The sequence below is a fragment of the Centroberyx affinis genome, unplaced genomic scaffold (assembly GCF_046629955.1).
Source record: "Centroberyx affinis isolate AG114_WGS23_722 - 3 ecotype Tasmania unplaced genomic scaffold, CSIRO-AGI_Caff_v1 ptg003444l_1, whole genome shotgun sequence".
NCBI classification, from domain to species: Eukaryota; Metazoa; Chordata; class Actinopteri; order Beryciformes; family Berycidae; genus Centroberyx; species Centroberyx affinis.
The window spans coordinates 17,501-30,546 of NW_027281416.1; the positions used below are offsets into that span (position 1 = coordinate 17,501).

A 13,046-nucleotide genomic window follows, 5' to 3' on the forward strand; every position below is an offset into this window, starting at 1 on the left:
CACTATTATAACATTCACATTCACTTTCACTATTATAGCAGACTATTTCACAAGCCAATTTCACTATTTCACAAGCCAATTTCACTATTTCACAAGCCAATTTCACTATTTCACAAGCCACTTTCACTATTTTATTAGTCACGTTCGCTATTTTTATCAGTCACTTTCACTATTTCACAAGCCACGTGCACTATTATACCTTTCTCTTTCACTATTATGTCAGACAATTTCGCTACTTCACCATCCACTTTCACTATTGTATCAACCCCTTTCACTATTATACGAGCCACGTTCACTATGTCACAAGCCCCTTTAAATATTTCACCACTCTCAGTACTTCAGTCACTTCCACTATTTCATTAACCACTTTCACTGTTTCACAAGCCACTTTCACAATTATAACATACACTTTCACAAGCCAATTTAACTATTTCACAAGCCACTTTCACTATTTTACCAGTCACTTTCACTATTTTACCAGTCACTTTCACTATTTTTTTCAATTTCACCAGCCACTTTCACTATTTCAACAGTCACTTTCACTATTTTATCAGTCACTTTCACTATTTTATCAGTCACTTTCACTATTTCACTAACCACCTTCACTATTTCACCAGCCACTTTCACTATTTCATCAGTCACTTTCACTATTTCACTAACCACCTTCACTATTTCACCAGCCACTTTCACTATTTTACCAGCCACTTTCACTATTTTATCAGTCACTTTCACTATTTCACCAGCCACCTTCACTATTTCACCAGCCACTTTCACTATTTTACCAGCCACTTTCACTATTTTATCAGCCACTTTTACTATTTAACTTTACTGTTACACTTTAGACACGCAGCCTTAGAGCTGCGACTAGTTTGTCTTTATGTTTGTTATGAAGTTATACATAATAAATAATTGTTGTTACTCTGAATATGACTGTCAGGTTTCTGGAAGGCGTCGTGTCCTCCGTCCTGCACCAGTCCTCTCCTGGTGTTTGTTAACTCTAAAAGTGGAGATAATCAGGGTGTCAAGTTCCTGCGACGCTTCAAACAGCTGCTGAACCCCGCCCAGGTGTTCGACCTGATGAACGGAGGACCGCATCTAGGGTGAGGGAGTGTGTGTTTGTGTGTGTCTGTTAAAGCGTGTATGTGTGGTTTACTAGGCAATTTTGCACATTGGTAGCCCCAACTGGCAGTTAGAGATAATTTTGTTTTGTTTTACATGAACCAGTTTGTGTGCAAACAAACATGGGGCTGATGAGGTCAGCTTAAATTAACACCTCTCTCTCTCTCTCTCTCTCTCTCTCTCTCTCTCTCTCTCTCTCTCTCTCTCTCTCTCTCCCTCTCCCTCTCCCTCTCCCTCCATCCCTCCCTCCCTCCCAGTCTGCGGTTGTTCCAGAAGTTTGATACGTTCAGGATCCTGGTGTGTGGAGGAGATGGCAGTGTGGGCTGGGTTCTGTCTGAGATCGACACACTCACCCTGCACAAACAGGTACACACACACACACACACACATACTATATTACAAGAGTCCTGAAGGAGGTTCAAGGGGTCCTGAAGGAGATTCAAGGGGTACTTGAGGGGGTTTTAGGAGTCCTTGAGGGTTCCAGAGGTTGCTGAGGGGTTCGGGAGGTCCTTGAAGGGGTTCCAGGGTGTCTTGAGGGGTTCAGGTATTCCTTGAGACAGAAACAAAGAGGGTCTGTGATGTAACGTTAACAAAGCCCTGCTCTGACAGACAGTTCAGCTCCTGTCTGTCTCTGCCGGATCAACACCGCCCCCTGCTGCGTCAGAAGGGAACTGCATCACAACACTCCTGCTTTCTAATATGCTTTTCTCTGTTGATATTTTTTCTCCGTTTGGCTTTTGGCTTGTAACTCTTAATTTAAAGTAAGGTGATTTAAAAGACATATTTTTAAAAAGGGTTATGGTTGCAACATAAGTGGAGTTTAAAGTGGTAATGCATGAGTTCTTCACTTTTGTTGATTTAGTCTCCATCTTTGTTGCTCAGCCTCATCACTATAATGTTTCTGCACTGCACTTCCCACAGATTGTCCATGTCAATCAAACAGTGTGGGCGGAGCTTGGGTTTTCTGTTGATGCAGTTTGAGTTTCTCTTTTCTCTGTCTGTTCAGCCATGGTGGCTATCGCTGCTCATGCTAACTACCCGGTTCTTCTTCTTCTGTTGATTCCAAACAAAATCGTAAACGTACAAACGCATCACTTCCTGTGCGGCAGAGGATTTATATTTAACGTTAATCTCCTGGTGTGTGTGCTGCAGTGCCAGCTGGGCGTGCTGCCGCTCGGCACGGGGAACGACCTGGCCCGGGTCCTGGGCTGGGGCTCGGCCTGCGACGACGACACACAGCTGCCACAGATACTGGAGAAACTGGAGAGAGCCAGCACCAAGATGCTAGACAGGTAACATGATGTGAGACAGGTAACACGATGTGAGACGGGTAACACGATGTGAGACGGGTAACACGATGTGAGACAGATAACGTGGTGTGAGACAGGTGACACGATGTGAGACAGATAACGTGGTGTGAGACAGGTGACACGATGTGAGACGGGTAACGTGATGGGAGACAGGTAACACGATGTGAGACAGGTAACATGATGTGAGACAGGTATGATGATTTTAGACAGGTAACATGATGTGAGACAGGTAACACGATGTGAGACAGGTATGATGATTTTAGACAGGTGACATGTTGTGAGACAGGTATGATGATGTGAGACAGGTAACATGATGTGAGACAGGTAACACAATGTGAGACAGGTAACATGATGTGAGACAGGTATGATGATTTTAGACAGGTAACATGATGTGAGACTGGTAACACAATGTGAGACAGGTAACACAATGTGAGACAGGTAACACAATGCGAGACAGGTAACACAATGTGAGACAGGTAACACAATGCGAGACAGGTAACACAATGCGAGACAGGTAACACAATGCGAGACAGGTAACACGATGTAAGACAGGTAACACAATGCGAGACAGGTAACACAATGTGAGACAGGTAACACAATGCGAGACAGGTAACATGATGTGAGACACGATGTGAGACAAGTAACACGACGTGAGACAGGTAACACGATGTGAGACAGGTAACATGACGTGAGACAGGTAACATGATGTGAGACAGGTATCACGATGTGAGACAGGTAACACGATGTGAGACAGGTAACATGACGTGAGACAGGTAACATGTGAGACAGGTATCACAATGTGAGACAGGTAACACAATGTGAGACAGGTAACAATGCGAGACAGGTAACATGATGTGAGACACGATGTGAGACAGGTAACACGATGTGAGACATTTATGATGATGTGAGACAGGTAACATGACGTGAGACAGGTAACACGATGTGAGACATTTATGATGATGTGAGACAGGTAACATGACGTGAGACAGGTAACACAATGTGAGACATTTATGATGATGTGAGACAGGTAACATGATGTGAGACAGGTTCCACAGAGAGCAGAATAAGGTTTTTCCCTGCAGTAAGGTTTCTCTCCTCCGGCTGTAGATGGAGTATTATGGTGTATGAGACCAAGTTTCCACGGCAACACTCTGCCTCCACGGTGACGGAGGACTGCAGTGACGACTCTGAGGTGAGAGACATCTTACATCAGCTGAACACACACTTCCAACACCACAGTTACATAAACAGGTAGAGACGAACACAGGTTTGTAACTTCTGTGGGAAAAGGCTTCAGCAGAAGACTGTGTACAGTTACAGAACTACATTTCCCATGAGCAGGCCTCTCTTCACCGTAAGGAGCGTACCTAACACTAAACCTGTTTGGTTTAATGTTGTGCTGTCAGTCTGCCCGTATCACTTCCTGTTCTCAACAGCTGGATTCCTATTGGTTCACAGCTGGATACTTTTGATTTTTAGACCAGTTAGACCGTAGCCATATATAGACAGAGTTAGTCCAGGTTGGACTTTGGTCTTCTCTGGAACTAAGAAGTGTTGCTGGAACAGTGTCCTCCACAACACTGATCACCAGTTACTATGGCAACACGCTTCAGGACTGGAGCCAACAAGGCCGACAGTGGAGACCGGACTGACCAAACTGTCTCTCTCCACTGGTCCAGGTTCAGCAGATTCTGACCTATGAGGACTCAGTAGCTGCTCACCTCTCCAAGATCCTGACCTCCGACCAGCACTCTGTCGTCATCTCCTCCGCCAAGTATGTCTGTCTGTCTGTCTGCCTGTCTGTCTGCCTGTCTGCCTGTCTGCCTGTCTGCCTGTCTGCCTGTCTGCCTGTCTGTCTGTCTGTCTGTCTGTCTGCCTGTCTGTATCTATCCATTGCATACCTACCGCTGTGTGTTTGGTTCTAGTTCTAACTCTGTGTGTGTGTGTGTGTGTGTGTGTGTGTGTGTGTGTGTGTGTGTGTGTGTGTGTGTGTGTGTGTGTGTGTGTGTGTGTGTGTGTGTGTGTGTGTGTGTGTGTGTGTGTGTGTGTGTGTGTGCAGGGTTCTGTGTGAGACGGTGAAGGACTTTGTGGCTCGTGTTGGGAAGGCCTACGAGAAAAACACAGAGAGCTCAGAGGAATCAGAGGCGATGGCCAAGAAGGTACCACCTTCATCACAGCTACATAATATGCAGTATATTATAATAATAAGAATACTAGTGGAGAATCCTAATTTATTCATTATTTTTAATTACATATTAATACATACTTAATGGTGTTAATTGTCAATTACTATTTAATTAATTGTTTCTAGATAATCAGTAGATAGTGTCCATATCTACTGATGAAACCATCTTCTGTGTTGTCCTCCAGTGTGGCGTCCTGAAGGAGAAGCTGGACTCCCTACTGAAAACCCTCAGTGAGGAGGCGCAGGCGTCCACCGTGCCCCCCCCCGCTCCTCCTCCCACCATCGCCGAGGAGCAGGAGGAGGGGGAGGGAGTCGTACTACCACCTCCTCTCCATGTCCCGCCCACCGCCGCCCCCTCCTGCTCCCCCCGCACCACCTCCTCTCCTCGGTGGCCATCTTTAAACCGCGGGAGCAGCTGATGCTGAGAGCCAACAGCCTGAAGAAAGCCATCAGACAGATTATAGAGCACACTGAGAAAGGTAAGACAGGTTATAGAGCACACGGAGAGAGGTAAGACAGGTTATAGAGCACACTCAGAGAGGTAAGACAGGTTATAGAGCACACGGAGAGAGGTAAGACAGACTATAGAGCACACCGAGAGAGGTAAGACAGGTTATAGAGCACATTGAGAGAGGTAAGACAGACTATAGAGCACACCGAGAGAGGTAAGACAGGTTATAGAGCACACTGAGAGAGGTAAGACAGGCTAGGCAGAGAGTTCCACTTTGGTATCAGTGACACAGCACTTCATTGGTTCAGCTCACATAGAGCATTCTCCATTCCTATAGGACACATTACCTGTGGAGCTCCTCAGGGTTCAATTCTAGGCCCCATTCTGTTTTCCATTTACGACACTTGGCCATATCTGTAAACACAGTCGTCCTTCTATTGCTTTGCCTGTGACACACAGATAGATCTTTAACACTTTAATAATACTTGTTATTATCATAATAAGTTAATTTATGATGAGTTTATTAGCATGAGTGGTTATGTTTAAATTAATATATCATGGTGATCACAGCGGGACATTAGGCAGCTCAAGAGCCTCTTGTTGTAGACTTGCTTTTATGTGAAGTCATTTATCCTGTTATTACTATCATGAGTATAATGTTTGCTTTTACTGGATTTTGCTTTAACCTTGTAAACTGCAACACAAGTCTGTTATCTTTATTGCTATTATTACTTTGTCATGAAGTTTTTTGTAAAAGTGCTTTGTAAATTTGATTGTTCCGGCACTGTCTACCTGTCTGTCTACCTGTCTGTCTCTCAGCTGTGGATGAGCAGAATGCCCAGACCCAGGAGGTGTTTGCTCTGGGAGGAGCGGAGGAGGAGGAGGAGGAGGAGGTGGTAGAAGAGGAAGATGAGGATGAGGAAGAGGAGGATAAAGTGTCGCTCCAGTCATCCTACAGCGCCAGGAACCGCAGCGCACGCAGAGGTCAGTAATACTGCTAGTAATACTAATACTACTACTGCTACTGCTACTGCTACTGGTACTGGTACTACTACTACTGCTACTACTACTGCTACCACCACCTCTACTACTAGTACTACTACTACTGCTGCTACTACTACTACTGTATCTACTACTGCTACTACTACTACTACCACCACCTCTACTACTACTACTACCACCACCTCTACTACTACTGCTTCTACTACTAGTAGTATTAGTAGTATTACTATACCACTACCAATAATAATGATTATGCTCCTGCTACTACTACTACTTCTTTCCACCTTGCAGCTGCTCCCCATTGACTTTAATGTAAAAACGGAGGTTTCAGTTTGAACAAAGGGGAATAGTGTGAGCTCACCCTGATGCATAGCTCCGACTCCCTTGAGCAAGGCATTTAACCCGTCTCTCTGTCTGCCTGTCTGTCTGTCTCTCCAGTCAGTAAGACACCCTGTGAGAAGCTGATCAGTAAGGGCAGCCTGTCTCTGGGCAGCTCCGCATCACTTCCTGTCCAGACAGGAAGCAGGGAGAACATGCCCATGCTTAATACCAAGATCCTTTATCCTGGTAAGACGAGTTTAACCATGAGAAGTTTTTGGAGATTTTGCAGTGCTTGAAATCTTATAAATTTAACTGTGTGTGTGCGTGTGTGTGTGTGTGTGTGTGTGTGTGTGTGTGTGTGTGTGTGTGTAGGTCTCAGAGGTATCTCTGGGTCTCTGTCCAGCAGCTCTGTGATCAGTCGACTCCTGGTCAACGCTGACCCCTTCAGCTGTGACCCTGACAACATGTAAGACTGTCTGTCTACCTGTCTGACTGTCTACCTGTCTGTCTGTCCGTCTACCTGTCTGTTTGTCTGTCTGTCTGTCTACCTGTCTGTCTACCTGTCTGTCTGTCTACCTGTCTGACTATCTTTCAGTCATTTTCTATTGACCTTTTCTCTCCCTCTCTCTCTTTCTTCTTATTTCCTCTTCTACTTCTCCCTCTCCTTCTTCCACTTCTACTCCTTTTTCTTCCCCTTTATTTCCTTCTCCTTCCCTTTTTCTATTACTTCTTCACCCTCTCCTTTTTAGTTGTCCTCGTCTCTCTCTTTTCCCCCTTCTACTACTTATTCCCTCTTCTTCAGTTACCTTTGATTCCTTGCAAAAGAAGATTAAATAGTTTCTCATGTCTAGTCCATGAAGAAATCTGCTTTTTGAAACAATGTAGACAAGAATTTTCAACAATCACACTGTTTTTTCATGGTATTGTTATTCCTTATATCCCACTGTTACTCCCCATCTACCATATGACCTGAACATGTTTCTGTCTCTGAAATGTTCATGTAGATCTGTGTGACTGTGTGTTGTGCCCCGGCAGGGACTGCTACACTGAGAAGTGTGTGATGAACAACTACTTCGGCATCGGCCTGGACGCCAAAATCTCCCTGGACTTCAACAACAAGAGAGACGAACACCCCGAGAAGTGCAGGTATAAAGTTCGACAGAGACACCAACCATGTCTTCATACCTCAAAAAGAGACACCAAACATGTCTTCATATCTCAAAAAGAGACACCAACCATGTCTTCATACCTCAAAAAGAGACACCAACCATACCTTCATGCCTCAAAAAAGACACCAACCATGTTTTTATGCCTCAAAAAGAGACACCAGCCATGTCTTCATTTCTCAAAAAGAGACAACAAACATGTCTTCATGTCTCAAAAAGAGACACAAAACATGTCTTCATGCCTCAAAAAGAGACACCAACCATGTCTTCATGTCTCAAAAAGAGACACCAAACATGTCTTCATTTCTCAAAAAAAGACACCAACCATGCCTTCATACCTCAAAAAGAGACACCAACCATGTCTTCATAAAAAAGACACCAACCATGTCTTCATTTCTCAAAAAGAGACACCAACCATGTTTTTATGCCTCAAAAAGAGACACCAACCATATCTTCATGCCTCAAAAAGACACCAACCATGTTTTCATGCCTCAAAAAGAGACACCAACCATGTCTTCATAAAAAAGACACCAACCATGCCTTCATACCTCAAAAAGAGACACCAACCATGTTTTTATGCCTCAAAAAGAGAACCATGTCTTCATACCTCAGAGACACCAGCCATGTCTTCATATCTCAAATAGAGAGTGACCAGACACATTTCTTTAAATGTATTTAAACTTTAACTCCATACAAACCTCTGATAACAGTCAGTTTCTCGTGCTGCTGAAGGTGAATTGAATCCAGTCCTCACATATAAAAGGAATGAAATGGCTGTACAGAAAATAACAGCTAGATATCAGGTTAGAAAACACATGATGACATTAAGATACAGGTCAGCTTATTGAAATGAATAATCACTTCTACTAAAACAAAGAACATCAGATCAGATGTAACAGAGTGGAGGGAGGTGGTGGAAAACGACCGGCCACTTGCCGAGTCTGCAGACAACTTGGCCACAAAAGTTGAATTTTCCCAAATTTTACCTTCTACCACTGCAGTGAAGACAAACCAGATAGTTTCCTACGCCAATGAAGATGAAGTTGTGATTAAGCAAGAACTTTCCTCTTCTGACTGAACTTTTTGGAGTCCGGATGACATGTAGCATACTGTGTGTGTGTGTGTGTGTGTGTGTGTGTGTGTGTGTGTGTGTGTGTGTGTCCAGGAGTCGTACGAAGAACATGATGTGGTATGGAGTTCTGGGAACCAAGGAGCTGCTGCACAGAACCTACAAGAACCTGGAACAGAGAGTTCTGCTGGAGGTAAGAATAAGAAACAAGAACATACAAGAACTGCTAAGACCACTGAAGGAACCACTGTTAATATTGAAGAGAAGAACATGTGTTACCAAACTTGAAGAGCTAAGAACATACAAGAACCACTAATAACACAAGAACTCACAAGAATCACTTAGACTATTGAAGAACCACTGCTAACATTCGGCTAAGAACATACAAGGAAAGCTAAGAAAAAAGAACAACCATTACTAACATGCAGTAACCACTGATATAAAAGAACAGCTAAGAACACACACACCTCTGTTAACATACAAAACAGCTATGAACATGCAAGAATCACTGTTACAAAAAGACAGCCGAGATCCGATTGGACCCGATCATTTTTAAAAATATATATATACCGACCCGTTTTTGCCCGAGATATTACAGACCCGACCCGGTGCATGTCCGAGAGGAGAGAGACCTGAGACCCGACCATTTTATGGACCCGACAAACCCGGTAATTAAAATTGCTGCTAAAATTGCCGTTCTACTGCTAAAAACGTTTATCATGTCGGATACAACATATGGTGCCTAATAAAAGGAGATCAAAATAACAGCCAAGTTTCCGACTTGCCAAGTTCTACAGTTTGTCCAGTAGATGGCAGTGAGACTCCATAATGGAATCTAGCAGCTACTTGGCTACAACAGGCTGAGTGACAAGGAAATTAAATTGCATGTTAAATGGATGATTAAAACAATAGTTTTTAGCTTATTTTTCACCTCAGTGAAGAAGGTTTCCATCTTGCGCCTTTCCTCCGCTCCGACTCGCTGGCGCCGCTCAACGTTTTTTTCACCTTAGTTTCGCTCTTGTAATCTGATCCTAGGTCAGCCTGATCATCACGTTACACAGCGCTTCCATGCGTTTCTCGTCTCGTCACGTGATCGGCGCTGATCACGGGTCTTCTCGGATCCGCTCGGGTATTACACATAATGATAAACAGACCCGGGACCCGCGGTAATAGAATGGGACCTGACCTGGACCCGATTGACCATAATAAAACGTGGACCCGAACCCGTACGGGTCCCGGGTCGGGTCTCGGATCCTAGGGTCCGGGTAGACCCGTGAAGACCTCTACCTGGAACACCTGGAACAGAGAGTTCTGATGGAGGTTAGAACTATAAATCCTCTAAGAACATACAAGAACTGCAAAGAACAGATAGTAAGGGAAGCAAAGAATATACAAGAACTTGATACCAGAGAGTCATCATCTACCACCAGATCAGTTCTCATTGGACCACCGCTCCTCAATCCGGATTGTGTGTGTGTGTGTGTGTGTGTGTGTGTGTGTGTGTGTGTGTGTGTGTGTGTGTGCAGTGTGATGGTCGTCCCATCCCCCTCCCCAGTCTGCAGGGCATTGCTGTGTTAAACATCCCCAGCTACGCAGGAGGAACCAACTTCTGGGGAGGAACCAAGGAGGACGATGTAAGAACCTGTCTGTCTCTCTGTTTGCCTCTCTGTCTGTCTGTCTGTCTGTCTAACTGTCTGTCTGTCTGTCTGTCTGTCTAACTGTCTGTCTATCTGCCTGTCTGTCTGTCTGTCTAACTGTCTCTCTGTCTCTCTGTCTGTCTGTCTGTCTATCTGCCTGTCTGTCTGTCTGTCAAACTGTCTCTCTGTCTGTCTAACTGTCTGTCTGTCTCTGTCTGTCTGTCTCTCTGTCTGTCTGTCTGTCTTGTCTGTCTGTCTGTCTGTCTATCTGCCTGTCTGTCTGTCTGTCTAACTGTCTGTCTGTCTGTCTAACTGTCTGTCTATCTGTCTCTCTGTCTGTCTAACTGTCTCTCTGTCTGTCTGTCTATCTGTCTGTCTGTCTGTCTGTCTGTCTAACTGTCTCTCTGTCTGTCTGTCTAACTGTCTGTCTGTCTCTGTCTGTCTGTCTCTCTGTCTGTCTGTCTGTCTGTCTGTCTTGTCTGTCTGTCTGCCTGTCTGTCTGTCTGTCTGTCTGTCTGTCTGTCTAACTGTCTGTCTGTCTGTCTAACTGTCTGTCTATCTGTCTCTCTGTCTGTCTAACTGTCTGTCTGTCTGTCTGTCTTGTCTGTCTGTCTGTATCCTAGACCAGTGGTTCTCAACGTGGGGTCCGGGGACCACCAGGGGTCCTTGAGGGCATTCCAGGGGGTCCCCAGCAAATTGATGAATTGTTAAACTTCATTATTTTGTCATTTTAGCATGACTACTTTGATCATAGTTTCTCTGTTATCTCTCTACCTACAGTACAGATAGTCATGGAGTTCTGGACAAAATCATATCTGACAATAAAAAATATTCTCAGATTTGGGTCCGAGAGACAAAATCTCATCAAATGGGGTCTGTCTGTGGCCCTAATGTGGACTAAATTAGGGGTCCTCGATATGAAAAAGGTTGAGAACCACTGTCCTAGATTGTCTAGACCGTCTGGATTCTCTAGACTTTACGTTGTTTTACTTTAGTCAGTCAGTTTCAGGTAATGAGTTTTCCAGCTGCTGGTCTGACAGCTTCGCCCGTCTCTCCCTCCAGACGTTCACCGCTCCGTCTTTCGACGATAAGATCCTGGAGGTGGTGGCGGTGTTCGGCAGCATGCAGATGGCCGTGTCCAGAGTCATCAACCTGCAGCACCATCGCATCGCACAGGTCCGTCTGCCCGTCCGTCTGCCCGTCCACCTGCCCGTCTACCTGCCTGTCTACCTGCCTGTACGGCCTGTCTGTCCGCCCGTCTTAACTGTCTCCCTCCCTGCCTCAGTGTCGGACGGTGAAGATCACCATCCTGGGAGACGAGGGGGTCCCGGTGCAGGTGGACGGCGAGGCGTGGGTCCAGCCGCCCGGCTACATCAAGATCATCCACAAGAACCGAACCCAGACGCTCACCAGGGACCGGGTGAGCCCAGAGCCGCTGATTCTGCTGATTGGCTTCTTCAGCCAGAGAGGAGGAACTCGTGTGAAATCACCTGCTGTGAACTTTGGTTGGAGCAAAAACCTGCAGCCTTGTGGCCCTTAGACAGTACTCTGAAGGTGTTGTGTGTATTTTCCAGGCCTTTGAAGTACTCTGAAGGTGTTGTGTGTATTTTCCAGGCCTTTGAAGTACTCTGAAGGTGTTGTGTGTATTTTCCAGGCCTTTGAAGTACTCTGAAGGTGTTAGGTGTATTTTCCAGGCCTTTGAAGTACTCTGAAGGTGTTGTGTGTATTTTCCAGGCCTTTGAAGTACTCTGAAGGTGTTAGGTGTATATTCCAGGCCTTTGAAGTACTCTGAAGGTGTTAGGTGTATTTTCAAGGCCTTTGAAGTACTCTGAAGGTGTTGTGTGTATTTTCCAGGCCTTTGAAGTACTCTGAAGGTGTTGTGTGTATTTTCAAGGCCTTTGAAGTACTCTGAAGGTGATAGGTGTATTTTCCAGGCCTTTGAAGTACTCTGAAGGTGTTGTGTGTATTTTCCAGGCCTTTGAAGTACTCTGAAGGTGATAGGTGTATTTTCCAGGCCTTTGAAGTACTCTGAAGGTGTTGTGTGTATTTTCCAGGCCTTTGAAGTACTCTGAAGGTGTTATGTGTATTTTCCAGGCCTTTGAAGTACTCTGAAGGTGATAGGTGTATTTCCCAGGCCTTTGAAGTACTCTGAAGGTGTTGTGTGTATTTTCCAGGCCTTTGAAGTACTCTGAAGGTGTTAGGTGTATTTTCCAGGCCTTTGATATACTCTGAAGGTGTTAGGTGTATTTTCCAGGCCTTTGAAGTACTCTGAAGGTGTTATGTGTATTTTCCAGGCCTTTGAAGTACTCTGAAGGTGTTAGGTGTATTTTCCAGGCCTTTGATGTACTCTGAAGGTGTTGTGTGTATTTTCCAGGCCTTTGAAGTACTCTGAAGGTGTTAGGTGTATTTTCCAGGCCTTTGAAGTAATCTGAAGGTGTTGTGTGTATTTCTAGGCCTTTGAAGTACTCTGAAGGTGTTAGGTGTATTTTCCAGGCCTTTGAAGTAATCTGAAGGTGTTGTGTGTATTTTCCAGGCCTTTGAAGTACTCTGAAGGTGATAGGTATATTTCCCAGGCCTTTGAAGTACTCTGAAGGTGTTGTGTGTATTTTCCAGGCCTTTGAGAGCACCCTGAAGTCATGGGAAGACAAGCAGAAGTGTGAGTTCCCCCGGGCTCCGCCCCCTCAGCCCCCACAGCCCCCTCTCTCCTCTCAGCCAGAGATTGTTTCTGAGGAAGAGGCCTCACTCGTCAGCCAGTTCGGCCAGGCAGCAGGAGCCCTCATCCACAG

At 45.1% G+C, this 13,046-nt stretch overlaps 1 protein-coding gene across 1 annotated transcript in view; it reads left to right on the forward strand.

The window, feature by feature from the left end:
- Positions 1–13,046, forward strand: part of LOC139661053 (diacylglycerol kinase delta-like) — a 34,150-nt gene that overhangs the window by 15,295 nt on the left and 5,809 nt on the right. The window contains 17 exon segments of the mRNA XM_071539376.1: positions 938–1,100; positions 1,377–1,485; positions 2,272–2,411; positions 3,537–3,621; positions 4,109–4,203; positions 4,489–4,588; positions 4,800–4,923; positions 4,926–5,093; positions 5,885–6,049; positions 6,506–6,634; positions 6,761–6,854; positions 7,424–7,534; positions 8,720–8,816; positions 10,150–10,257; positions 11,323–11,436; positions 11,546–11,680; positions 12,874–13,046. Coding sequence (XP_071395477.1) covers positions 938–1,100; positions 1,377–1,485; positions 2,272–2,411; positions 3,537–3,621; positions 4,109–4,203; positions 4,489–4,588; positions 4,800–4,923; positions 4,926–5,093; positions 5,885–6,049; positions 6,506–6,634; positions 6,761–6,854; positions 7,424–7,534; positions 8,720–8,816; positions 10,150–10,257; positions 11,323–11,436; positions 11,546–11,680; positions 12,874–13,046 — 2,110 coding nt within the window.